Genomic DNA, 27186 nt, shown 5'->3' on the forward strand with positions numbered 1-27186 from the left:
TGTGTGCATTGCTCTGTGTGTGCATTGCATTGCTGTGTGTGTGCATTGCATTGCTGTGTGTGTGCATTGCATTGCTGTGTGTGTGCATTGCATTGCTCTGCGTGTGCATTGCATTGCTCTGCGTGTGCATTGCATTGCTCTCTGTGTGTGCATTGCATTGCTCTCTGTGTGTGCATTGCATTGCTCTCTGTGTGTGCATTGCATTGCTCTCTGTGTGTGCATTGCATTGCTCTCTGTGTGTGCATTGCATTGCTCTGTATGTGCATTGCATTGCTCTGTGTGTGCATTGCATTGCGCTGTGTGTGCATTGCATTGCTGTGTGTGTGCATTGCATTGCTGTGTGTGTGCATTGCATTGCTCTGTGTGTGTGCATTGCATTGCTCTGTGTGTGTGCATTGCATTGCTCTGTGTGTGTGCATTGCATTGCTGTGCGTGTGCAGCCCTGCTGCTCTCCAGCAGACACATAGGAAAGGGCTGCTGCTGACCTGCTGCATTGCATGGCCCGATGGTGGGGATGCTCTGCACGGAGCCCTCGGGTGCTGCAGCTCCTCTGGAATTGGCCCAAAGATTGTTCCCATGGTGACACAAAGGCACATTGCAATGCACTGAAACAGAGCTTAAAAACCCCAATCCTGACACCAACATTAAAATACATTGCAATCATTACCTGGTTGCAGATTAGCAGCTGTGCTGGTGAGATCCTTGATTCCAGACAGCCCCACATCGGGCTGTTATTCCCCCTCAGACTTCTCCCAAGCCGGGCCCTGAGCTGATGATTCATGTATTAATATGTGGTTATTAGATGAGTCCTGTACCTCCATGGCTGCTATCTGTCTTTGGCAATGGAGGAAGGAAATGAATTCTTAAAACCTCAGGAACAAATGGTACACTCACGGAGATCAATCCTGCTCCCACTGACGTCAATGGAACAAATTTCCATCGGCCTCAATAGGAGCAGAATTAGCCACATATATCAGACCTTCGTGTCATTTACAACCCCACAAACATCCAGAGAGCCGAAGGGGGAAAGTAGTGTCAGATAAAAATAGCTTGTGGGAATTAAGTGACAGTCAATGATGCTTCAGTTTCATGGGGACAGAGGGGTGCTGGGCTGTCCATTGGATGCACAGCAATGCTCGCTATGGTGATGGCACATCTGTGGGTCCAATGTCCCCTCTGCATGTGGGGGTGGTGTGGCTGGATGGGATTTTCTGCTGGAGCCTCTGCATGTAGGGAGCCCCATAGCACCATGCCCAGGACTTGTGGGGCTGAGCTGAGGGGACACACACAGCACTCACCCCAACATGCTGCACACCCAGCACAAAGTGACGTTACATCAACGTAAGGAGGAAAAAGGAGGAAGAAAAGCCCTGGGTATCCTGTTCTCATGGCAGCATTTAGGCACAGGTGCTGCTGAGAGCCCAGCCCTGCTTGTGGAGCTGGAAATGGCAAGAGAAAGCACAGAAAGCAACGACGCCCTTCCAGCACTGCCAACATCATCATCACCAACACCATCCTCGTCATCAGCATCACCACCAGCATCACTTACAACCACCACCTCCCAGTGCAAGTGACTGGGATCACGCTGCTACCAGCCCCACCAGCTGCACCCCAGAGATGCCCCACCACCAGGAAGCAGCTGCCCCAGCCCCCAAACAAACCTTCTCCCTGTGCTTTGAGCCTCTGCTTCCTCATGCCCATACCTTGGCTGTGCCCATACCTTGGCTATGCCGCCCATGCCTTGGCTGTGCCCAGGGATGAAGGCTGCAGCCCCTGTGCAGCTGTGTGACACCCTGACCCACAACACGTCCCCATCCCCGCCCCACCAGGAAATGAAGCAGTGCCCATAAATGACCACTGGCCCTGGTTGCACTAATTAGAAGCCACCATCTAACGAGATGCCATCCGAGCCAAAGATTAGGAGCTGCATCATAATTACATCGATGAAATCAACAACAATTTAACAGCAAAGGTTAATTGCGTTGATACAAAAATCTGATAGACAAAACGATGCTCAAACAGTTGGGCAGACTAATTGAAAGCTAATGTTGCTCCTAAATTGAATTTCAAATGAATTTCGCATCCATCGCTCATTTTGCTAATTTCATTCCCCGTATCCTGTAATTTGTTGGCAGTGATTGATTACTTAAGTGAATAATATCTATGTACAAGGGGCTGCTTGGTGATGGAATGCCGTGGCTGCTGAGAAATCCAGTTCCCTGCTCCAAGGCAGAGCCCAATGGACATCCCCCATTGCCTGCAATGGAGCCGGCGCCTCGGCGTCTCCGGAGCATCCGCTGCTGCGAGATGAAGGCAATGACATCTCAATAAAAGAATTGAATCTGGGGAATGATGCATTTCTTTGCATCCAACCAACAATTAGTGGTTGCTACGCTACGGCCGGAGCGTAATGGTTGTAATGAAGGCAGCCAAGGGAAGGCATTAATCAGAGCAATGCAATTAACCCACCTCCAGCCCCACCCGGAGCCTCCTGTTGCTTTTCTGGTACAGATTCTGGGCTCTGAATTTGGGGAACATCCCAAACTTGCAAGCATCAATTGTGGGGTGTGCATGGCCAGCAGTGTGGAACCCCATGTCCCCCGGCCAGCAGAGCCACGCACACCCCAAAGGATGCTGGCAGCTCCATCCCCTGCCCATCAAATCCACTCCTAAGCACAGCTGCCAAAGAAGCAGCAGGGCCGGGTTCCTCCCTCCCCACGTTTCCCAGCTCCTCGCAGCCCGGACCCCATGGATGTCCGTTCCCGTTACCGGGGCTGCAGTGCCCTCATGTGGCACCGCTCCTCCACCCGCCGCCCCTCCAGCAGCACCTCCGGCCGTCCCCAAATGCTCTGAAAAACCACTTCTTACCCCCAAAAAACCTTATAAGGATGTTCCGGGACACCCACCTCCCCTGTCCCATCTCCAAATGCTCCGTACCCCACAAAACCCCTACAGAGACACGCAGAGGGCTGCAGGACCCCATCTCTTCCCCCCCATCCATGTCACCCCCACCCCATCTCCCCATTGTGACACTGTACTGCAGGACAGGGGCACACAGAGGTGGCACAGGAGATGCCACACATCCCAGCACAGCCACCAGCCCCTTCCCAGCAGGTTGGACGTGGTCACCCTGCAGTGAGGATGGTGACGGCCTTTAGAAGTTCTCCTTGAAGAAGCGGAAGCCGAAGCGCTCGCAGTGCACTCTGACCACTTTGGCCAACGCTGATGAGCCACAGAAGAACACATTCACCTTCCCCTTCCTCTCCTCCGCCACCCTGCCCAGCACCTGCAGGAAAAGGGGAAGGTGCTGGGTCTGTGCTGCTGTTGGTGCCCAGCACAGCCCGGCTCCTCACCTGGCTCCAGTCGGGGCGGCCGGGCTGTGTGCGGGTGCGCAGCCCGGTGATGGAGTCCTTGTGCTCCTTGGCGGCCAGCAGGTCCAGGGCCAGCTGCAGCCCCACGGCCTTCACATCACTCCTGCCCAGCGCTGATGTCATGTACAGGTGCAGCTCCAGGAAGCGCCCTGGGCAGGGCAGGGGGATCCGGCTGTGCCTCAGGATGGATGTGGGATACCCCGGGCTGATTTGGGGTTTGGGATGCTCCACATCCCGCTCACCTCCCGGCTCCTGCTCCTCCTGCTGCAGCTCCAGAGCAGCCAGCAGTTCAAGGAACCACTCGAAGTGCTGCTGGTCCCGGTTGATCCAGATGAAGTCAACCTGGAAGGATGCAGCCTCTGTGTCAGGGCAGGCTGGCAGCACGTGGGACACATCCAGCTGCCATGGGATGGGATGAGATCCTACATCCCCCCCTGCAAACCCCATGGTCTGCTCCCACCTTTCTGAGCGCCATGTCCTCATCCCGCAGGGTCTCACAGCCAGGACAGCTCTGCTTCCTCTGCTGGTACCTGCATGGGTGGACTCAGCCCTTGTCTGTACCCCTTGCACCCTGAGCACCCACACAGACCCCAAGCCTGAAATCCCCTGGATGAAGTTTAACCCCAAAGGCAACACAATGTAGGGTCCTGTGACCGCATGCCCCATGTTTAGCAATAAGGAACAGCAGCCCCGAGCACATGGCACAGCCCCAACCTGTACATGATGCTCTGCAGGATGGAGGCAAAGGGGGTGATGCCGATGCCAGCTCCAATGAGCACAGCATGCTCTGAGGTGAAGATCCGGCGTGTTGGGGTCCCATAGGGGCCATCAATGTAGCACTAGGAGAGATAAAGGCCGAGCACTCAGAAACAGGGCAATAAACCCAACACCGAGGCAGGATGCTCAGCCCTGGGCTGGTTCTCCAGCACGTGAGACAGAGCCCCCTCCCAGCTCCCACCCCGCTGTGCCCACCCTGAGCTCACCTTGATGCTGCAGAGCTGCTGGCCCTCACCCAGCCCCACAGAAACCTGCAGATAAGGAGCATCCATCAGCAGCAGTGGGCGGCCACCTCCTCCCTGATCCCACAGCCCAGCTCCCAGCTGTGCCCATCAGATCCTGGAGCTGAGCCCAGTGGGATCGATGGCTGATGGACCCCAACCTCAATCCCAAAGCCATTGGGGCAGCAAGCACCACACAACAGTGAGGGTCGTCCCCCCCACACCGGGGGTATCTGAGGGGTTTGTAGGACCAACCGCCTGCAGGGACGTGTCCCAGCCCCTGTCCCCATCCTCGGTCCCACGGGTGGTGGTTGGTGCCCCACTGCATCGGTACGATGTCAGTTCAATGGCTGCATCCCCAATGCTGGGCACAGAACCCCCTGATGTGCCTGAATTAGTGCAGGGAGTGGCCTGTAAGGGAAGGGAAAATGGGAGAGAGATGAGAAAAGGAAAAAAAAAGGGGGTAAAGGGAAGAAAGGGAGAAAAAGAGGGAAATGAGATGGGAAAGAGAGGAAAGGAGGAAAGGGGAAGGAAAGGGGAAAGAAAAGGTGGGGAAAAGGACCGTCTGTATCACCAACCTGCACCCACTGCCACCAGCCCTTCCTTCCCAGGTTCCTGTGGAGCTGCAGGGGCTCAGGCTGCCTAAAGAACTCATAGAGCCGCGTGGTCCACTGCCCCAGAGAGCGGATGTGCAGCCAGATGGTGTCTGTAGGACGGGGACATCACAGTGGCACAAGGGCTGGAGCACAGCACGGCCCAGACACCGGCACCCCTGCACCACAGCATGGGGGGGGGGATGGTGGCGAGATGCCTGTGGGATGCAGGACATCCTGGTGATGCCAAAGAGGAGCCCCAGTTTGGGGTGCCCCCCACACACACCTTGCTGCTCAGGAGCGCTGCTGATGCTGAACGGGTGCCATTCATAGGCTGCAATGGCCGGGATGTTCAGGTAGATGTAGTCCCCAGGCTCATAGTGGAAGGAGCGCGGCCGCTGGATCACCAGGTGGGTGACCTGGGGCAGGAGGAGCAGAAAGGATCCAGGCTGGGATTTACCAAAGAAATGGAGTTCTCACCTTCTGCTTCAAACATCCACCAAGGTGTCGCTTATTCCTGAATGCTGCCAAGTGACCTCAAAACACATCTCTGTACAAACAGTTGAACCTGAAGACTTTACCCAACCTTACTGCAGCCAAAGGAAGGGGCAGTGCTGTGTTGCAGGGGAGGGGATGCAGAGCCCTGTGCCCCTCATGCAGGGCTGGAGGAGCACAACCCCAACCCACGGGGCCCTTCATGCACATCACAGTTTGGGATGTGCACCTGGGAGGGCAGCAGGTGGACCTCCATGATGCGCAGCCCCATGGCACGAGATAGAGCCGTGCCCACCACCTTCTCCAGCACAAAGAGGCCCCCGGGAACCAAAAACCACTTCCAGAAGTTGGGAGCATGGAAGAAGAGCAGAGCCCAGACAAAGATATAGGAGAGGTGGCTCCAGTAGAAGAGCTGCGGACAGGGGACACGGGTCAGTAGGGGTGGGTGGCACAGAGCTCAGTGCACCCCGTGCCATAGGATGGGGCACCTTTGGGTATCCATGTGCATTTATGTACCTCAAAGTGCCCACCACGGCGGACGCAGGGGCTGGAGAAGATGATCATGGCAAACAGCAGCACCTGCAGGGCCAGCCCGGTCTGTGGGGCTGTGCCACCGAGCCCCCCACCACCAGGACGAGCCATCAGCAGGAACTCGGAGAGGGCACCGTGCCCACTGCACGCCAACCTGCCTGCAGGCACAGCAACGGTGAGCGGGGCTGAGCGGCTGCGTATGAAGGCACAGCCCGGGTTTGCTCAGATATATTGAAAATCAAACACATGTCCTTGTGCAAAGGGCCGTAGGAAACCCCAGGTACCCGAATTGCTGCTGTGGGGAAGGAGGGAAGGAGTGGGAAGGGTCTGCGGACCCCGCTGCGGTGCTGAGCGCATGGGAGAGCCACTAGAGGGGGGTAGCGGGCAGAGCACACCGCGAGCATCCACAACCCCAACCCAACCCCGACCCCAACCCAACCCCGACCCCAAATCCCCCCGCACTCACCGAGGTTGGCCACATGCGCCCCGCTGTGCAGCACGGCCAGCGCCAGCACCGCGCTCCCCAGCAGCCGGTGCAGGGCCACGCAGTGCTCCAGCGGCAGCGCTCTGCCCAACGGGGTGGCACGGAGCCGGGTCAGGCACCGCCGCAACATCGGGACCTGAGGGGCAGGAACGGGTCGGGGGCTGCAGGGACGCCCCCCTCCCCACGTCCCAGAGCCCGCACTCACGGCGATGAAGGCGCAGTTGAAGTTGAGGCACTGCCCGCAGCCCCTGGCTGCTGCCACCCACCAGCTGCGGCCAACGTGCTGCGAGGCAGCCAGGGTGAAAAGCAGCAGGTTGAAGCTGATGTAGCCCCCCAGGAAGGCGAGCTGGCCGCGGTGGTTGTGCCAGTACCATGAAGTCAGGCAGCGCGGCCACCGGCTCTGCTGTGTCGGCGTTGGGGGCTTCAGCCAACTGGCAGCACTGCCAAGGCAACGCATGGCATCCTGCATCCAACCCTGCACCCACACAGGCACCGACCTCCATGCAGCCCTGAGCTGCTCTTGGTGTGGGCCTGAGAGCACAAAACCCAACAGCACAGCGGGAGGGAAGAGGCTCCCACAGAGGGAAGGATGGGATAGGACCAGCCATCCCTACCTGATGGTCAGGCTCTCCATCAGCCCTGGGAAGGCCTCCAGCTGCTGCTGCAGCTCCTGGAAGGTGATGGAGCCGTTGCCATCTTTGTCGGCCGCCTCCAGCAGCACCCTGGCCATGTCGTGCAGGCGCTGCGGTGGCAGAGAGATCTTGCTCTCACGCAGACAGGCCTGCAGCACCAGGAGCAGCTCGGCCACATCAATGGAGCCACTGCCTGTGGGGAGAGCAGCACCGCATCACAGCCCGGCCTCAAACTCCTCCAGCACAGTGCCATCCCCTCCTGCCTGAAGGGAAAGCTGTGCCCACCCACAGCAATGCCATGATGCCATGGCTCCTCCACCAGCATATTGGCTTTGGGGAACTGGAGAGAATTCTGATCTAAAATCATTCCCATTCTGATGCTGCCATGAGGCTTCTCCCCACGACCAAGGGTTTCTCTCCACAACCAAAGGCTGCTGCATTTGCTGCCTTACAGATGGATGCTACCCCCATCCCAACAAGACAAAAGAGCCCTATTTAGACTTAGGTGCACTGAGCCACCCCCTCTCACCATCCACATCGTAGACCTGGAAGAGGAAGCGCAGCTTGTCAGCAGCGGTGCCGTGCAGCAGCAGTGTCAGGGCGCTGTGCAGCTCCCCCAGGCTGATGGTACCGCTGCCATCCACGTCAAACAGAGCAAAGAAACGCTCAGCAAAGAAGGGCTGTGGAGGAGGGATGTGCTGGGGCAGCTGTGGGATGCAAAGTGAGCTCCCACCGCCAGCAATGCTCAGCCCCACAGCTGCCAATTGCTGCTTGCTACAGAGCTTCTGTGTTTCTCTGCCCCCCTCTCATGCTTCTATTCCTTTAAATACAGTCACAGCATCACAGAACTGTAGGGCTGGAAAGTGACCTGAGTGGAGATCAGTGCAGGGTCTGGTGCTCACCTCCTGTACCTGTAGGGCCGCCTTGAACTCCTCCAGGCTGATCTCCTCATCCTGCCCTGCGATGCTCTGGAACCGCTCCGTCACCCAGCGCAGCCACGCTGCATCCTCAGCTGTGCTCATGGTGCCTGCAGGGCCAGCAGTGGGATGGGGAGAGCTGGGAGCACTGGGGAGCACTGGGGGTTCCCAGCCATCCTGTTGAGCCTCAGAGCACAAGGAGATGGCACCTGGCACTGCCAAGCACTGCAGTCTACCCACCTGAACTGGCTGAGTCCCTTTGCTGTCAACACATCTCAGCTGCAGAGACCCATAATATAACCTATACATAACCTACAACCCAAACCCACACTGCTCACCTCTGGTCAGACGTTGGCTGCAGCTCTCATGCCCAGCACTCCTCAGCAGCCGCTGCTCAGCCCAGCGCTCTCCCCGAGGAGCTGCAGACCCTTCACACCCTTTTAAAGGTTTATGTTAATTCAGTCCTGCTGAAGCTTTTCATGTCAAATGAAAACAAGAATGGATTTCAACAGAACCATTAAGGAGCATCTGGCTGTGACATTCTGTAATTACCTCCTTATTTTAGAGCTGCTCTGACAGCGCCTTATGGATCCCCATCAAAACACTCTGAGAAATACAAGGGCACGTTTGGTTCTGTGAGGGCAGGGATCCAATGGTCGGCACAAGGCACTGCAGACCAGTGGTTCTGTATCCAAAATACATTCACTGTTCAGTGCTTTCCTGTTCTGCAGCCTTGGTGACCCATTGCGGTAACATGGATTGCTAACTTCCATCAGGAGGAAGGAGAGAAAGAACCAAATACACCAAACTTTAAACATAACCACAGTGTGAATCCATTCTAATGGGGAAAAAAGGATGCAGGAGGACGTCCTGGATACTGAACTCAGAACCACACAGGTGAATAGATTGAGTTTAAAGGTGCCCTCATGTCTAAAGGAAAGCAAGCTCCCACCTCCAGCCTTGGGCCCATGCAGAGGGCTGAGTTTCAAGGAAGAGCAAGAGCTGACAGAAGCTCTCTAGGAACTTCATTGAAAGCAACAGAAAGCAAACAGATGTCATCTGCAGCTCCATAAATCTGGCTAATAACAGCAGGAACAGATAGCAGCACCAGTAAAAACTTGCTTTCCGATGCTCCAAAATGAAAATATACCCACCTAAAAGTAAGGAGAACTTGCTGGAGCCAATTTATTATCATCACATTAACACAGAACACTGAGTGTAGCTGATAATGCTCCACATGCCTTGGCTGACCATCTCCTCTATGCCCATAGGAACCGCTGCAGTTTGGAGAAGCCCGCTGAGCTTTTCTCGTGCAACCCCCATCATTGTGCAGTAGGTTTGGAGTTTGGGAGCTTAAATGTGATTTTCAGCACAGCTTCTTCAAGAACACTCCTTAAAAACATCGCTGAATCCGTTCTTTAACTGGTCAAGAACGTCGTTCTTCCTTTTGGCAGCCTCACTGTGGAGGGTTGATGCCAGCTCTTCCATGGCTGCTGCCAGGTATGCAGACTCAAACCCACACAAAGCAACAGGCACAGCTGGCTGGGGTGGAGGGGATGGCGTTGCTGGCAGAGCAGGTTTCCTCATCACCGTGCCCCTCAGCAGTTCCTTTTGCTTTCCAGCACGCCTCCTGCACGCTGCTTTCCAAGGAGCAGCGCTGGTACTGCTGGGGGTTGTTGCTCCTGCTGAGTCCTGATCTCCTCGTGCAGCCTGGTGCAGAACTGCCAGCAGCTTCCCAATGGTTTCATCCTTTGCTGTTACTCCTGGCCTGGACAGGGCTGTACCTGATGCTGTAAGAGAATTCAATGGCTTTTACATCCTGCAGTTGTGCTAATGGCGTGTGTGTGTTGGCTTTGCTCACCCCGCCAGCCAGCACTGCAGGTAACAAACTTCAGTGCAAATGCATTTGTGCTGGAATTACTGTACTCCTCCCGTCTGTAGAAGACACAGCAGTGCTGCCATGCAGGGTGGCACGCTTTCCTGAACAGATGAATAATCCAAGATGCACAAAGGGGAATACATCAAAGGCAACAGCCATCACACAGCAACTGCTCCACCTAAAACCCTTCACTTTATCTCCTAATTCTGCCTCTTCCTGAGATACCAACGATGGCAGATCACAGAACGGATTGGCTTGAAAGGGACCTTTATGAGCACCCAGTTCCAGCTCCCTGCTGCAGGCAGGGCCAGCTCCCACCAGACCAGGCTGTTCACAGACCCATCCAGCCTGGCCTTGAATGCGTACACAGAGGGAGCATCCACAACCTCTGGGCAACCTGTGCCAGCATCTCACCGCCCTCACAGTAAAAATTCCCTCCTGATATCCGGCCTAATCCGACCCTCTTCCAGTTTGAAGCCATTTCCCCTCCTCCTCTCTCTACCTGCCCTTATGAGAAGTCCCTCCCCTGCTTCCAGTAACGGAGCTGCAAACAAAACCAAGCGCTCCTACAGCAAACGTTACCCCCAACGAACAGCGCAGGGCTGGGTAACACCGCCCCTACCGAGCGGCCCTTCCTCTGCACGGCCGGGCTGCCCCTCACCGCCGGGCGGCAGCAGCAACAGCAGCATCAGCATCACCCGCAGCCCCAGCGCCATGGATGGGGGCGGTGCGGGGCGGCGCTGCCCGTTGTGCCACGCACCGGGGAACGGAGCAGGCGCACGGCAGCTGCAGGGCACGGCGATGGGAGCAGCGCCGTGTGCTATTAACGGCTCCTTTAGGAAACGACCCTCTCAACCCCCTCAAACCAAGTGTGGTTCAGTGCAATAACGCAGCTCCTGACCCACGGCTGCGTGCTAAGAGAACAAAGGGATTTGAAGCCAAGTGCAGGGAGGTGGGATGGATTTCTCCTCCTGCTGCAACATCATCCCCCAGTGCCATTCCCCATCCTAGTGATGGGGACTTAATGGTCAGATATACAACATATCTGGAAGGAAGAATGAACCCCTTTGCTGTTTAAACACTCCCCAGAAGGTGCTCGTGCAGAGCACCATGGAGGATCTTCCTTCCCACAGGCACAAAGTTGGAAGGCCCACATTAGGATGCTCTATTACACAGCTCTACGCTCTTCCCGTGCCCTATATAAAGAAGTCACATCACCTGCTGACCTTGAATGGCATTTTTCATTAGGGAAGGCACAACACAATGGGCAGCAAGAGGAAGGAGTGCTGCAGAAATGCAAGCAACCTATGGGCACCCTTAGATAGGACAGGGGAAAACGATGCCATCGTGGAAATGAGCAGTTATCTGCAATGAGCACTGAGATGTCAATGGTGTGATGGACTTAAACTGGTCCAGAGGAACTGGTACATGTGAGAACAGCCACTGTCCAACAACAGCTTGCAGAGAGTGCCAGGCCTGTGTTGCCTGAGGAAAAATGGCCTGGGAGCATTTATATTTAAAGAAGAGTGGGAATCAAATCAAGGAGATGTTAGCAGGAACTGACAGGAAAAGAAAAGCAGCCTGTGGGTGCTGGAAAAAAGCAGCCTGTGCTGAAACCCAGCTGTGCAGACACAGAGAGGCAATGCTCTGCTGCTCCCATTGCACGGCCACTGCTGGAGATCCTCTAGAGGGAGTCAAAACTGTTTAAAGGATTTTCTTCTCCCTTTCAGTCTGATGGTATCAAAAAGACCCAGAGACCATGAGGCGTTCCACGAAGAAAAGCAGTAATTAAAGAGCTTCGTTAAAGGAGGAATGTTTAAAGCACGGCAGAGGGACCAGACTCAGAGCAAACAAATGCACTGCAAGGTAGGAGCTGGTGCAGCAAACTGCAGACCAAGGGGGAATCTGCCTCTCTGAGGGACTTCAAAATAAGCTATTTTCACCTGTCAAGAGATTGTTGGAGATCCAGGCAAGCCAAGGAGATCCAAGGAGCTTTGGGGCTGGAGGCACAGCAGGCAGCAGGCCAAGGTCAGCAGCAGCACAGCTGTAGGACTCGCCATGCTGGGCTGCCTGCATCAGCACTTGGGGTTCCTGGGGCAGCCCCAGATATATATACAGGCACTGTGTTTCACTGCAGCCCAGTGTAACACCACTGATTGTTTGTGGAAGGATCCCAAGTAATTTCACTTTCCCCACTTAAATCGATGCCCCTTAAGAAATGCTCCCACTAAACATCACAGGGGGAGCATCACACATTTCCCCATAAGTTATCAGCCATTTCATTATAACCACAATTCACCACCTGCATTGACTGGATGCTTTTAACCTGTTACAGACTCGCAGCTGTGAGCTCAGTACCACTCTGTGGCTGTTTAACCTCACCTGAGCAGCCCCATGATAATCAATGCAATGTCCTCCCAGCCCAAACAATATCCAGAGCACCTCAAAGCTTCTCTGCTCCCCCTTTCTCCTCAAGTACCTCACACCATCTTAGGAGGAAGGGATTAAAGGACTCCCAAGTGTGCTACGTACCTGCTTTCCCACCCATAGGTTTCCTTGCTCTCCTCCCACTCTGAGCTCTGTATCTGAGCCAACCAAAAGCAACGCAGCAGACAATCAGACCCAGGGAAGCGAGGCTATGAGAGCATCTGAAGGGAAATTAGGCAAATAACCACTTTGAATTCAGAAGCCTGGCTCTACTTTAATACTGAAGGAGTGTGACTTAGTTCCAGTCCCACCAGTTTTCCCAGAACCTCCGCCCCATTAAACCTGCCCAGCAAGGTAACGACTGACAATACACCTCCCCAGTGAAATACAAGGCAAAAAAAATCCCTTTACCATCTGCATATTCATTGGCAGAACATTCATAAGAGGGATGTCCCAGCCTGCTGAGGAGCCCAGGAGCTGATCAGTGCTTCTCTGGGTCACACAGATGCCTCTTCATGGGACAAGGGGACATAAGACACACCTGAAGAAACCTCAGCATGCACCAGCACTGACTGCTCCTTCACTTTGCTCCCTCTTTCTGCTCACAGCTGAGTGCTACACCAGGTGCCCCTCAATCCCTAAGACCTGTTGCACCCAGTGCGTGTCAAAGATCAGCATCAGCTACAGCTCAAGAGAAATTTCAGAGCAGACTCAGAGCAGAAATCCCAGCAACACGACTTTCAAACATTGTTTCATCTAAATGAGACAGACCAAAAAGCCTTTCTTCCATCCAAACTTCACAGCACTCAAATACTTCCTGGTCCAAGCTGGTGCACGCTAAGGATTTCACCTCATTCTCAATCACTCCAACTTGTTAAAATCAAGTACAGCAAGTAAAACTTATGCTGTGCTCCAGAGTCCCCAGGGATAATACAAAACGAAGCCTGTTTGGCAATATATATTTACTAAATTCATGGAAGACCAACAAATGTTGTTTCTAGAAATCCAGAGATGCAGAATTCCAGAGCCAGAAGCAGAAGATAAGATCCTGGAAACAGCAGTGGATATGCTAACAAAGCGCTGCCACAACATGTGTTTGTTGGGCAACAAGTTGAAAGCACTTCAACGTCAGTGACGTTCCCCATACAGTCATCTACACAAAGATGAGAGCGTTCTGTTGTTGGTTTTGGACTATCTTACTATGCATGTTAGGCAACAGTTCCATTTCAGGGCTCAGTTGCAGCCACATTAACAGCCGAGTCACACCTACTTACCTTGAAACAGGAATAAATATGGATAAATCACAATGTGACATTTAATGCTGACCAAATACACACTTAGTGTCTGCTATTCAACCTTAAAAGGATAAGGCATGAACCCATTCCTGTTAGTGACCAAATTAAACAGCAGTTATGATTATCACTACACCAAAAGAAATGCTCTACAACACAAGGCAGTGCTGGGTTAACCCCAAAGTGGTTCTTCCCATCCGTATCACCAGCCAAACATCCAGCTTATATTCTGCTATTACAAGGCATTGCCTGCAAGCCCAACAATGAAATAAACAGACCAGGGAGCCTCAACAGCCAGCAGGTGGTTGGATCTGCCTCCCTTGTTTGACTGCTTGCCCAGCATTTACCTCACAACAGCAGCATGTTTTCCTGACCTCGGGTTTGGTTTGAGCAAACAATAGACTGGGGAGGGTGGGCAGCAATGCAAGAGGATGACAGGACCCCACTCAGCCCCTCTGGATCACAACGATTCTATAGGGCTGCAGTTACACTCAGATGATTTTACTTTCCCTGCTCAGAAGTTCAGGCCTTTCATTTCTGTCTGAGGTTCTGAATAGGATGATGCTCTCGTTAATTCAAATCCTCCTGTATCTCCTTTATTGCCTTTCCTCTTCTTTGTTGGTGAGTCCATGTAGTCATACAGGATACTCTACGATTCTAAGATGGATTTGTGATAGAAGCCCATTGCAGAAATGCATGTATTACCCAAGCAGCACCTTGCTTTGCCTAAATTCATTTCCTACTCCTAACTGTGTTGCACTTGTGCTTTCTTTGCAGTCAGAGATGAAGGGAAAGACACAAGTATTTACAGAAGGAAGTGGAAGGCTGCCATGAGCTGAAGATGAAATCAAGGGGGGAAAAAGGTTTTGTCAGCATTTGTGAGAGCTATTAGCTGCTGAGCCACTGTCTTCATTGTAGAGGAACAAAAACCCCCTTCAGGTATTCACCTAAGGTAGCAAACATCATATTAGAATCCTTTTTTTCCCCCTAACCTCACAGTATTAGAAGTGATTAATTTCTATCACAATAACGAGTACTTTCCTTGTACCAACCTTCCCCATACACCAGACCTTACCTGTATGCAGCAAAGCATTTCTTGTTGTGGTTTCTTTTTAAAGCTCACAGACATACTACTGAATACAAATAGAATGCAAACACTCCAGCCATTTTTCTTCTCCTTTGTATAATCCCTTATCCTCAACTTCTGAGCAGGTTCAGGCACAGTACAACAAGCCCAGCACACACAGCAGCTCCATTTACCTGGTCACTGTGAGTGAGGACACACACTGGAATGCAGTACACATTACTGCACATACCTGCACATGCTAACTCAGCCTCTTTGTATTTCAGAACCTGATCCTACCCAGGTGAACACCCACCTTCCTTTACAAACACACACTCTCATCCACACTTGCTACACTTTCTAGTTAAGATATCCCACAGCGGCCAACAGACACTTTTTGCATCTATTTTCACTCTCATTAACTGCCAGATTTGAACACCTACTCGACTCCTAGAGCTGCCTTGAGGAAACAGACAGTGGCTGCAGCACTTCAAAACACAACTCGTACCTGTTTTGCCCATACTGCTCTATTTCTCAGAGCTTTTAACTAGCAGAAGTTGAAGCGTTAATAAACACAAATATTCACTTCCTATGGGTTTCCATTCATAAGGCCATCTGAGATAGGAAAGCAAATATTTAAGGAACAATGACAGAAACGTGAATGTTTTTAAGATGTCTGTGAAAAGAGCAGAAAAGGATGTAAGAAAACAAACAAGGTTCCATTGTTTGTGGTTATCAAGAAAGGAGCCATTCATGAAGTATGGAGGAAAAGAAAAATGCATTTTATTCCCCTCCTGGTGGGGGTTTTAAATCCACATCATATATTGCAAGATGTGGGAACTGTCAGAAGGAGAAATGCAGCACATGAGCAGTAACAACATTGGAAGGCTCTGAATATTTCCCTAGCTCGTCTCTCACCATCCATCCCCATGTAAAGATCTGTGCTTTGCACTTCATTCAGAAGACACACAGCATGCTCAGGCACTTCGTATTGCTCCTGTCTGAAAAATCTGAGCCAGCAACAGATGATGCTATAGAAGAAAGCTCAATTATCAGAACTTTATTCCAGCATTGTATGCTCAATAGTGTGCTCCGCAGATCTGACTAAGCAGCCAATTTGCTGCTAGGTAAGCAAAGAATTTCTGATCCTGTTTGTACAGTGCTGAACTCCAGCACACAAGAGGGTGAACCATGAATACTGTGGAACTCCATTGATTCAATCCCTGACTGTTATTAGTAATAGCATTTCTGTTAAGAGGAAGTGCTTCCATTTACTACTCGACTGTTTATCTAGCTTATACTGCAGTGGGAATACAGACACTGCATGGAGAAAAACATACAAGGCCCAGCCAGCCTGCTTCTTTATGGAAAGAAGTCTTTTTATGTTTATCCTTTTGCAACATTCAATATTTAATAACTGCTACTTAATCCTAGGCTTGCTTTTGTCATATTTAAAAGGAAAGGAAAATAACATGTCATTTTGCAAGGCCTAGAATAGCAGTACTGCACTCGGCACAGATAGGGATTAATAACAAGAAATTCTTCTATTCAGATCTTTTTCCACTTCCTCCGATGTTGTTTTTTATCACTCTGAGAATCCTGGTGATGTTTTGCTCGGCCTGGTGTTAGCAGAGCGTGCTCCCCACCTACCCCAGCACTCACAGTTGTGTGGATGGGAAGGACAGATCTCAGCCACGCAGCCTGCAGGCTCCTCAAAGCACCTGACACAGTTACACTCACCTATGTTGCCCCCTAAAATTCAAGATTCAGCAATTAAACTGGGATCCCTCACATCATGAATGAGGCCCAGGATGAGACAGTTAAGAGACGAGTAAATATCTAGTTATTTTTACTGGCAAGAAACAAGAACAACAACTAGGTTACCTTCATAATGGATGTCATCACATACATTGGTGCTTCACTTTTGCTAAGGTTCGCAAAAGTGGAAGTTGAAAAAGGACAAAACTCCTTCTCCTACCACTTTCAGTACCAGAGGGACAAACGTTAGGGGAGTGATGGTTTTTGAAATAACAGATATCATTGCTGCAAGGATAAATCCTAAACACCATGAGAAATATACCCCATGGTATATTATCAATACCAAAAGGAAATGCCTTTCCCCCCCACACACACATTCATTGCCCATACAAAAAGAAATGGAAGATTCAGGTCAGGCGATGGGGACAGCAGGGTAATGGAACACACCATTGGGGAGCAAAAATTCCATTATTGGGTACCTCCAGGAGCAGCCCACACAAACATCTGCTCAGAAGAACATTGTGGCTGACCTGAATGGAATTATAGACCAGCTCACCCTCCACACTCATCAGTCAAGGTCTGATTTTTTTCCCATGTTCCATCATTATTTGTTTCACTATCATATCTATCAAATCTAACCTCTGGCACACACCAGGTCCTGGAGCAGAATAAATGTGTGAGAGAAATTCCACAAGAGGCACAGAAATGTAACAGAAGAGATAACAGCAGAATAGACAGGTAGGAAGATCCAAGGAAACAGCAAGACAGCACTGAGGGTCCCAGCTGCATGGAAGCAGATAACCAAGGACTTCTTGCAGTCATTACAGTACAATAAGGGTTTCTTAGGAGAAGGGGCTGTTTATGGGATATTCTTAAGAATGATCTTAAATGCAACAAGCAGACAACAGAAGCTGGCACACTGCAATCTGTGACAAGAAAGGGCTGCAATATCAAACCACTACCCTGCACAACACCACGCTGAATGGAGTAAACACGTCATGTTAGGGAAAACAATATTGGAAGGAGTGATTAATTAGACAGTGAAGCACTGCAGGAGTTTTACATGTGCAGATGGCCAAGGAACTCATCTCTAAAATCTCACCTAGAAATATGGAAGTCTAGACAACCCTAGTAAGGATTAGAGAGAATCTCATTTCAGACGATGCCTGATTTGAATTTGCATGATAAGCAAATAAGGCTGTTTCATCTGCTGCGCCTGAGACAGTGATGAGGGAGGACTGGCAGAGGACGATGAGAATCTCTGCTTTAATTGTGTGATGCACGAGCTGATGCTTCATTTACACAGACAGCATGACAGAAAGCAGAGCTGGGTAACACCAGACCTGCTGGTTAAGACCATTGGTTTCATGCTCAGGCAAAAAATGAGGGACATGAGATGAACAACTCCAGCCTCCCACCACCTACAGGAAACCTCAAGAGGGACAGACATGACACAGTCAAAAAAGATATAGGAAGGTGCAGAAAAAAACCTGGTGGCAACCAGTCACAATATCATTGGCAAACAGGACTAAGAACATGGTCACCTGTGGCAGAAGCAAGATGACCAAGGAAACTTCTGCTTCTTAGCTCTCATACTGGGGTGTAAACTTTTTTCCTTGGCTTTATATTCTATTGTACATTGCAGACCGACAGGTGTAGAGTCGAGAAAAGCAGAAGCATAACCCTTCCTGCTGGAGAGGAAGAAACATATTTTGACTGGAATATCGCTACAGTCGAGCTGTGAATCACAACCTCAAATGATTCATCAGAAACATCATCTGCAAATGGATATTACAAGATCATCTGCCTCAAGACAGAATAGATGGCCAAACGGATTCGCCACATTCAGCAATACATTACATGTTAGTGCCCAACATCCAGCAGGCTTGCCCACAGGAAACACACTTCCTTGTATTCCATTGTGTTCACCTCCCATTTTATAAGGGGCTGAGGCACCACAGAAGCATTAAGTAGAAAATGGGGTGAGTGCCAGTAAGTTTTAAAATGCAACCCATCCTTCTGGAGGGCTGAGGACAAGACAATCCTATCAGCATTTATATATTCCCACACAATTACAGCAAAATCTTTTGTTCGGATTGCAGAACTCAGCTGTGTCAATTGAATCGCTCTGATTGAACTAATTGAATTTCAATTGCTCAAGTCTGGTTTTGAACAGTTTTGTATGACATTCAAAAGACTGAAGACTTCATTTATAAATGGAAGTGCGTGTGGGGAGGGACACCGAATGATTTGGCTGTTACCCAAAAACTAACAAATGTGTAATATATTTCACTGGAGGAGAATACTGAGGTTTCTCTTTCTGTGAAGGCCTCCATTTCAGTGCTGCATGAAGTGCTCCCTGGGTTAGGGTGCCTTCCCATGGGGAAGGAGTTTGGGACCCTCACCCTTAATGAAGTAGAACTGCATGCTGCTTGTCCAACACTGTACCTACCACTGTTTTAGCAGACTTGAAACAGCTGAATGACAGCTTTAGAGGACACAGAGCACCAACTACCTGTAGAACTCCTGCTTTTACTGATCACAGACCCCACGAGCACCTAGAAGGGAAAATGCCATAGTGCAACCACCAAGAATTCTCAAATATTTCCAGAGAAACATACGTTTAATTAGGCTTTATTTAAATGCCAGCCCAGATCCCATGGCTGCTGCCTACCAGCAGCTTCTGTGCAGATTTGTTCGTTGTTCTTTATCCTCACTGCAAAAATGGAACTGTAAATGGCTCACAAGCCAAAAATCAAAGTGTTCATGAAGCCAATAGCAACAATTCCATCAACAACACAAGCCAGGCCACCACACCTGGTACCTGCTCAGCCACCTCCTCTGCGCCAATTTATTCTACTTATTTCAGTACAATACTTCCCTTTAAAAGCATTTGTGGTGCAGATCCGTAAGAATCCTGCCCTGTGAGTTGCTAAAAATGCCCTTCTACTTGAACTTTAAAATTAACTCAGTTCTGGTAACTTCCAGGCTAAAGAATTTACTTCCTTCCCTTTCACTCTGCCTTCGAACACAGACAACACCCACATATTCCAGCACAAGTCTTCAATAGGTTCAATTGTCATTTTCTTCCTGAATGTCTTAAGAGCAGCTGCATCTATTTCTGTAACTGGGCATGAAAATGGCAGAAGGCACACAGCATATGCAAAGGCCAGCCTGCACGTCCAAGCAGCACCAAGCACTTTCAGATGGATAGGAAGTTTGTGGTCTGCTCAGATTTGTTAAGTATTGTGAAGCTTCCCTCGTGATGTGCAGATCACTTACCTCATCTCCATTTACTCATCTTTAAAGCAGACTCAGTTCTTCCTCCTACTTCGCACATCTCACAGGTGTTACTCAGTTATCAATCCATCGGCTGGATTTCCCTCTCCCTCAACGACATTATGAACCACTAAAAGGACTGCAGAATCCTGTCTCAGGGAGCTGGATAAAACAAGAGTTTCACATCCCATCACCACCTGTGATTTACCCTGGAGTTTAACCATTGAATTACTTATTTAGCTGGGCAAAAAAAAAAAAAAGCAGTGGGCACACATCACACTATTAGCCAAAAGATACCCAACCAAACACTAAATGACACTCAAAACCTGCTCTAACTTTTGGTCAGCTTCAAGGTGGTTAATGTAAGTGGATGTGATTACCTTTGTAGGCCCCTTCCAATTGATCTAGTCTATTTGCTAACCTCTTTTGGAGACTGTGAATACCTAATTGTTAAGGAGAGGGGGAAAAGTTCAGCTCTGAGGTGAACACACCTTTTATAACATCTAAAATAGTGTTTTTCATTTTAAAACCAGAGTTACTTTTACTTCATGGGCTTTAAACAGAGATTATTTTAACTTTTACAACATAGTCAGTTCTTGCCACTATTACCACACTGGAAAAAGGCCCAAAGATGCCATGGGAAAAGGACTACCTACCATTTTCAGGTTTGAGGTTTTTGTTATTAAAACCAAAAAACAACCACAACCTTCAAGCAAGCTGAGAATCTTAACATTTAATGGCATTTTCAAAAGCACCATGTGACTGTCATTCCATAAACAGCCACCTATGACAAAGACAATATGTAATACAACTTTCATATAAGGTGACTTTATTAGGGCTGAGCCCCAGTGTACACATATATACAAGCTGGACACATGAGTCACAGAACTGCACTACTTACTGTCACTCAGGTTGCAGTCAGCAGGTGCTTCAGATGAGCACAGAGTCTCTTGCTGCACAAGGAGAAACACTGCAGTGTTATTTTAGGACTCATCCTGAGCCCGAATTTAAGCCTGTAGAACTCATATAATCAGTCAACGGGGACAACAATGAGGAATGATTACAGAATGTTTTCATAAATTAGCTAACATCCTTCTGCTACCTTTGGATGCAGGAAATCACGATTCCCTCGTTAATCTCTCTCTTGAATCAAGCTGCAAACACCGTTGCTGAGAGATGTCAAACAACCTGAGGGAGGCACGTTATTAAGAACAGGAGATGGAAATGACAGACACGAAATCACAAGTAAATAAAGGGTTGAAATAGAGCAAGATCTGGAAACTTTGAAGAGGATGAGGAAGGCTGAAATTAGGAACACTGCATGTGTATGCATTTATGGTTTACACTTAGAACAGCTAGGAAGGAAGCTAAATGTTCTCTTAAATAAGACCAAAAGATTATTTCTACTGCACAGGTGAAACGTTATGAGCTGCTCATGCAGATGTTGGGACTGTGCAGTGAAACAGATTGTTCTGACTGAAAGTGGCAGTCTCTGAATTCTAGGAAATTCTGCAGTCTTTGATGTGAGGCTGATGTAAGACTTTTGGCAATCCACTTCCATTTTAAATGCAAATTGCATTTGTCAAGAGATAGAAAAGTGACTTTTGATGATGCACATTAGTGACAGAAAATAACATTTTGTGGTTAGTATTTCAAAATTCCCCTCACTCTCCAGTGAAAGCTTTTCCTCTCTTGGTCTGGCCATTTACATGAGAATGGAGCCTGGGTCCAGCAGAACACTCCTTCCACTCTTCTGTCCCAATGCTTCAAGAGCTCTTCACTCCAAATTCCATTCTGGATCAAGTCTGAGACGTGTCACTTGGCTTAAATGGAAACAAACACCAAACAAGAGGTCAGATGCTTCAAATATTACAGAATAACAGTTAGAAAGTTCTATCACAAAGTTTAAAACCTTATTTATTAGAATACTGAAACAATTGGGTTTATTACAGAAATAAAACAATGTGCAGAACATGTTATAATTGAAGGTGTTCAAGTCTTTGGTTTTTCTTGCCCGAATTTGACAGGTTTTACTCATTATCAGATTAATTAAATCCCTCCGTATCACTACCCTTTTACTATTCATCACATAAAACACAAAACAAAACCTTATCATCCCCAATTCCAGAGGAATTTCAGGAAATCCTGTGAAGTTTTATGTCTAGCAGAAACTGCTCCACTCACACACAGCAGCCTGGAGTTGGCACTGCTGCTGCCATCGTTATCACTTACACTGCGACCAGCAGAGCACGGGCCATGACAGGCTTTTTTAGCACTGGCAGAAGTTACTACAGCAGCTGCACAGCTAATTACACCAGTCACTATGCCCCATGAATCACATTCCAATTCAAGTCCCCTGCCCAAGAACTGTCCTCACTTTCATCTTCACTACTTAAACTGTCAGACTCGAAAGTTCTCACATCCACTGGAGCAAGTTTTGCACAGCACTCTCTTTCTACCGTGGGTGCTTCTTATTTTAACTATAAGAAAGAAATACGCTATGTTAGTCTGGAATACTTCTGCTAAATTAAAACTTAATCATTCCGTAAAGCATAAAAACTGCAAGTACGTTTCCTTTTTCTTCCCAATGAATAGAGTCAAACTTGTCAAATACTCCTGAAGTTTTCATAGAGCCCCAGCAGAACAGCAAAGCTCCTTTAGCTCCAATTGCACCCACAGCCTCAGTGTGCAGGCCCCATCAATACCAGCATCGTGGTCTTCATGCTTCAGGTTACCCAGACAGCTGTTGTAAAAATACAGAACAAAAACTGCTCCTCCTTCAGTTCACATGCACTTCCTTTACCCTTCCAAATAATTCTGAAAGTCTATTTAACATTTTTAGTTTACAAAATCGACCCGATTCCTGAGATTTTACAAGAGTTTTGAAGTCGGTCACACACAGCACAGTTTTTAAAAGGAAGGCCAACAGCCAAACAATAACTGAATACTTATTAACGAAGTAGGTAGAAAGTGGAACTGCTGTTCTCCTCAATTAACAGTTGAACCCTGCACAGGGATCTTTCTCAAAGCAAAGCTAAGCATCAAAGCCATGAACAAACCACTCATCTGTAACAATATCAGCCCACCTTGGTAACAAAACGTTCAGTGCTTCAGAAAATAAATAAAGAATAGCTTGGTCACCTGTCAAATGCCAAAGGATACACTTAAATCCTCTTAAACACTGTCACAAGGAAAAGGACGATGTGCGGTACATCTGCTGCTAAATACACCTCCAAAACTCAGCTGAATCCTCTCTTACAAGCACAGCAGTAACAACCAGTTTGTGCAAGAAGAAAAAAACCCACATATTTGGCAACCAGAAACTGGGGACAAACGGCTGCACAAAGTGGTTTTAAAAACTAGTGTCAGAGTTACAGAAGGTGGCAGGCTGATGGGTAAATGCTGACCAGGCTATCACTGCCAACAGCAAAAATGTGACTCTTGATTTTTTCCCTCGTTTTGCTAAACATTATGAATTTCCAGATATGCCAGATATAGTGCAAATAAAAGGGAGATAATGCTCTATGCTGAATGCCTAGGGAACAAAACAAGTCCTGAGACATGCCAGTACTCATCTCTTCTCAGCTGGGCACCTTGAAACAACTACTTAGCATTAAATACATCTTTAAATTACCTATTAATAGTTTTTCTATCTTACTTGAAACAATGTTAAAAAACAGAAAGTTTTGACACAAACATGCAGCACTTGCAAAAGTAAGTGCAGAAATCATTCATGTGCCAAAGGGGTTGAACAATCACAGAAGTCAGCACTGAGAGATACTTTGTTTTAATGTCATTCTCCTTTGAGTTAGGCAAGCCAGAATAAAAATAAGGCAAATAATAGGAGGCAAAAACCCTTCTGGGTTTAGGCTTCACTCTGCTTGCACCTCACTAAGGGCTACTAAGAGATGTAAATAACTGAACAAGTAACAAGGCACAAAATCAACACCCAAGCCTCTTACAATGGCAGTTAGCTTTGATGTTTCTTCAACAAACATCCTGAGGTCTTCATTTACTTTTCCTACCTACAGCACCCCCATGCTGAGGGTCTCAAGATATAAATCTGTTGTCAGAACATGTAGCTTGTTTTCCAATGCTCATCTTTGCCCTCTTCCCCCCCAGAATTCCTTGATACCAGTGATCAATATTGTTCTCACTTCCTGCTCACAACCAGCCTTCCAGATACACTGGAGGGGTGGAGAAGTGAGAGCAGGAAGAGGGACAATTCACAAACAGAATTTTCTCTTTCCAGTTTCTGTATTTACACACACAGAAACAACTGAGGAAGATGTTACACAAAACATGAAGGACCACATTGTATAGATGCAGCAGGGACAAGCCAGATACCAGGAGATCTACAAAGGAGCATTATAAGACAGAAAACAATCGACAGCTCATTTCAGCAAATGCTCAACTACCTGCTGAGTTTACAGACATGGGAAATGCTCCTGCATGCTCTTAAAGTATTGCTGCTTTTCATATAAAACTTATGGTAAAGTAAAGCTGTAGCAATTCGCATTAAAAAAAAGGTGGGAAGAGATTTACATAGCAAAATAAAAATTGGGGATGAAATCACCTAATTGCAGTTACACTAAATAGCTTTGCAATGTTAGATCGGAAAATACCTAAAAGAGAATCATAAAGAAGCTTGTAAAAACATAACTCGATAAAGCTTCAGCATCTTCCACAGTGAGTGCCTTTAGCAATTCCAGTTTGGGCCAAAGATCCTGACACATGATGAGCTTCTACGTGCAAACCTGTACTCAGAATTTGTTGGTCACATAATTAACAACAGATGACTTTCAGTACTGAAGGAACTGGATAAATATGTGAACCACATCCAAAACCAAACGTTAACTGCAGTGATTACTTACAACATCAACTTCTTTGTGCTCGAACATTAAAAAAACAGGAGGTACAGATAAAAACAGAGTATCTTCATCTTCCAACAGGAGACTGACCACAGGGTCCTCACGACCACTTCCCATCACAGTGAGCTGAGCTCAGACCATCACTGCTGCTCCATTCTGTTAAGGACTCTGACAAGACAGGACTCCGTCGGTTTGTCAGTGCATAGCATTTCCAGTCAGTGACACCTACAACAGGTAGAAGCAACCATTTCCATCATTGAAATGCACAATAAAAATCCCCCAATTAAGACTTAGCTTTCCTGCACCAAGAGCTAACAGATTTTTCCTCTACTGCAAAAGCAGCAAACCTGAATCTTTATATCAATATCTAAGCTAATTAATTTTTCTTACACCCTAAATGTTAACAGTCAAACCAGTGAGCAAGTACTGTTTAAGCTGTACCCTACAGTTACTCAAAATGCACATACTATTGTGAGAGGACACTTCAATATCTGACCCCCAGAATATTTCCATTCATTTTTAGTTCTCCCAACAACTTTCAAGTCCTCTAAAATCATTACAACACGCAGCATATCACACAGCATATGCTCACATGGGGCAGAATCAATATTTAAAGTCCTTTGGTTTTGAACTTAGAATTAATTCATCCCCATCCTGGAGAAGAGCAGTTCATAATTTTAAAGAACACATTCTTAAGAAAGCAAGAAAATCCTCTAGATTTCCAGAAACTTATTTTTTTTTCCCCATGGTGATGGCTGATACCTACTGTTACAATCAGAAAGGTCAGCATGGTAGACCAGCAATACAGGAGTGAAACAGCAAAGGGATCAGAGCAGACAGAATGGATTCACACAGAGAAAGTAAAGTGCTCACCAAGATCTAGGCTTGCAGGAAAGACTCCACAAGAGAGGAATCTCCTACCAGAGATCCTTCTCCTGTGGCAGTCAGTCCTTAAATGAAGTCTAACAGAGGTGCTGCCAGGCTCCACCCCTTCTTGTCTCACAGCTGAACTGCCTTCACTTGTGCTCCCAGGGCTGACCAGTCCTTTCCCCAGGGGATCAATCAATGGGACAGGCTGGGACTTACTGGTTACCATACACGTATAGATGCTCTACTTTTCCAAAGATCTTCACCTGTGCCGTTGAACCACATTCCAGACTGAGACATCCTTGGTGAAACTTCAACCTAGGGGTCACCTTCGTGTAAAGGAGAATTTAAAACAGAGGTAAAATAAAATTCACCTTGAGCCAGAAGTTAGAAAACTTTGCCAAGTTTACATCCTAAAACACTGCTTTAGCACAATGAAACCAGTGTTATCAAACAGTAAATAAAACAACTCATCCAGTAGCTTTAACAGCTATACTACAGAGAGACTCATATTGTAAAACCATAGAAAAGGCTGAGTTGAAAAGGCCCACAGTGCTCATCCCATTCCAACCCCCTGCTGTGTGCAGGGTCAGCAACCCCCAGACCAGGCTGCCCAGAGCCACATCCAGCCTGGCCTTGAATGCCTGCAGGGATGGGGCATCCACAACTCTACTCAGCCTGCACCAGCCTGACCTCAGCATCCTCTAAGAGAATTTCTTCCCAACAACTAACTTAAGCCTCCCCTCTTTAAGTGTAAAGCCATTTCCCCTTATCCTATCGCTATCACACTGTTTAAATAGTTACATCCCCTCCTGCTTATAAGCTCCCTTCAAGTACTTGAGGGCTGCAATAAAATCACCCCACAGCCTTCATCACCAAAACCTGCTGCAAATAAAAAGAGCTGTAGAATTAAGGTTATTAATTTATTTACCTTACACTGGATCCAGTTCCATCTCTCCGCCAGCTCTCACTCCCACTGAGCTGCCCATTGCACCTCGTCCAGATGATGTGGGTAAGATACATACCCTATAAATGAGAATATCACAGTAGAGGGTGAGAATTGCTGCCTATTAACAAACATAAATGTCTCAAGCTGCTCTCACAGCCTCCTGAGTGCACAGGGAAGCCCACTAAGGGTGCTCACCTCTACATGCTGCACCACAACAACAGGCCAGACCTGGTGCAAACATCGAGCCCTGCCAGGACGTTTTTAGCACCTCGTTTCAGCAGCTCGCCTGGCCAAAGATACAAGAGAACACACAGCTCTTATTGGCAAGGCAAGGCCGCACGGAGCCGGGCTTCAGGTGACACCCATTCACCACAACCAGAGCAAACAGCCGGACCTCCCCATCACCGCCACCTCTCCCGGACCCCCCTCACATCCCCACCCCACACGGATCCCCCCAATTCTCCCCCCATTACCCCCCAACATGGCGCCCCCTCCCCCTCCGGCCCCGCCCCTCCCCTCGCTCTTCCCGCCCATTCCCTCCCCCTCCGTCGGCCCGCTCGCCATTCCCCTCAGCCTCCCCTCAGCCGCCCCGTTCCGCACCTTTCCCTCCCTCCTGGCTGCTCGCCCCTTCCCCGGGCGGCTCCGGCTGGAAGCTCCGCTCCCCGCCCCTCGGCGCCTCCCCCAGGATCCGGCAGAGCGGCGGGGGGGAGAGCGGTGAGAGGGGGAGCACGGCGCGCCCCAGCCCCACCGCGGAGCCGCGCCGCTCCTTCCCCATCAGCC

At 48.8% G+C, this 27186-nt stretch overlaps 2 protein-coding genes across 8 annotated transcripts in view; both read right to left on the reverse strand.

Moving 5' to 3' along the window:
* GLCE (glucuronic acid epimerase) overlaps positions 1-3490 on the reverse strand; it is a 31859-nt gene extending 28369 nt beyond the window's left edge. Inside the window, exon 1 of the mRNA XM_085515196.1 lies at positions 3354-3490. The gene's annotated coding sequence lies outside the window, so the exon portion shown is untranslated. The remainder of the gene's footprint in view (positions 1-3353) is intronic.
* On the reverse strand, positions 1852-27175 carry NOX5 (NADPH oxidase 5). 7 transcript variants are annotated; one of them, XM_085515187.1, is made up of 23 exons: positions 27007-27175; positions 26602-26692; positions 26389-26483; positions 25724-25786; positions 24594-24815; positions 20621-21542; positions 19723-19881; positions 8007-9811; positions 7634-7784; positions 7087-7297; positions 6678-6912; positions 6455-6608; positions 5974-6146; positions 5687-5869; positions 5249-5381; positions 4948-5075; positions 4625-4780; positions 4355-4399; positions 4086-4210; positions 3832-3901; positions 3614-3713; positions 3354-3520; positions 1852-3286 (listed from the first exon to the last, which is right to left on the reverse strand). In XM_085515187.1, exons 8-23 carry the CDS (start codon positions 8328-8330, stop codon positions 3155-3157), a joined length of 2487 nt encoding a protein of 828 aa, XP_085371313.1. In that variant the 5' UTR covers positions 8331-9811; positions 19723-19881; positions 20621-21542; positions 24594-24815; positions 25724-25786; positions 26389-26483; positions 26602-26692; positions 27007-27175; the 3' UTR covers positions 1852-3154. The 7 variants fall into 7 exon arrangements, 4 of the variants coding, with proteins under 4 accessions (XP_085371313.1, XP_085371315.1, XP_085371314.1 ...); XM_085515189.1 differs by lacking the exons at positions 1852-3286; positions 3832-3901 and having other exon boundaries at positions 3383-3520; positions 6455-6912; XM_085515188.1 differs by lacking the exons at positions 1852-3286; positions 3832-3901 and having other exon boundaries at positions 3400-3713; positions 6455-6912.
* Positions 27176-27186: the final 11 nt, after the last annotated feature.

This window comes from Coturnix japonica, chromosome 14 (assembly GCF_054131305.1).
Source record: "Coturnix japonica strain WE chromosome 14, WE-NBRP24, whole genome shotgun sequence".
Classification (NCBI taxonomy): Eukaryota; Metazoa; Chordata; class Aves; order Galliformes; family Phasianidae; genus Coturnix; species Coturnix japonica.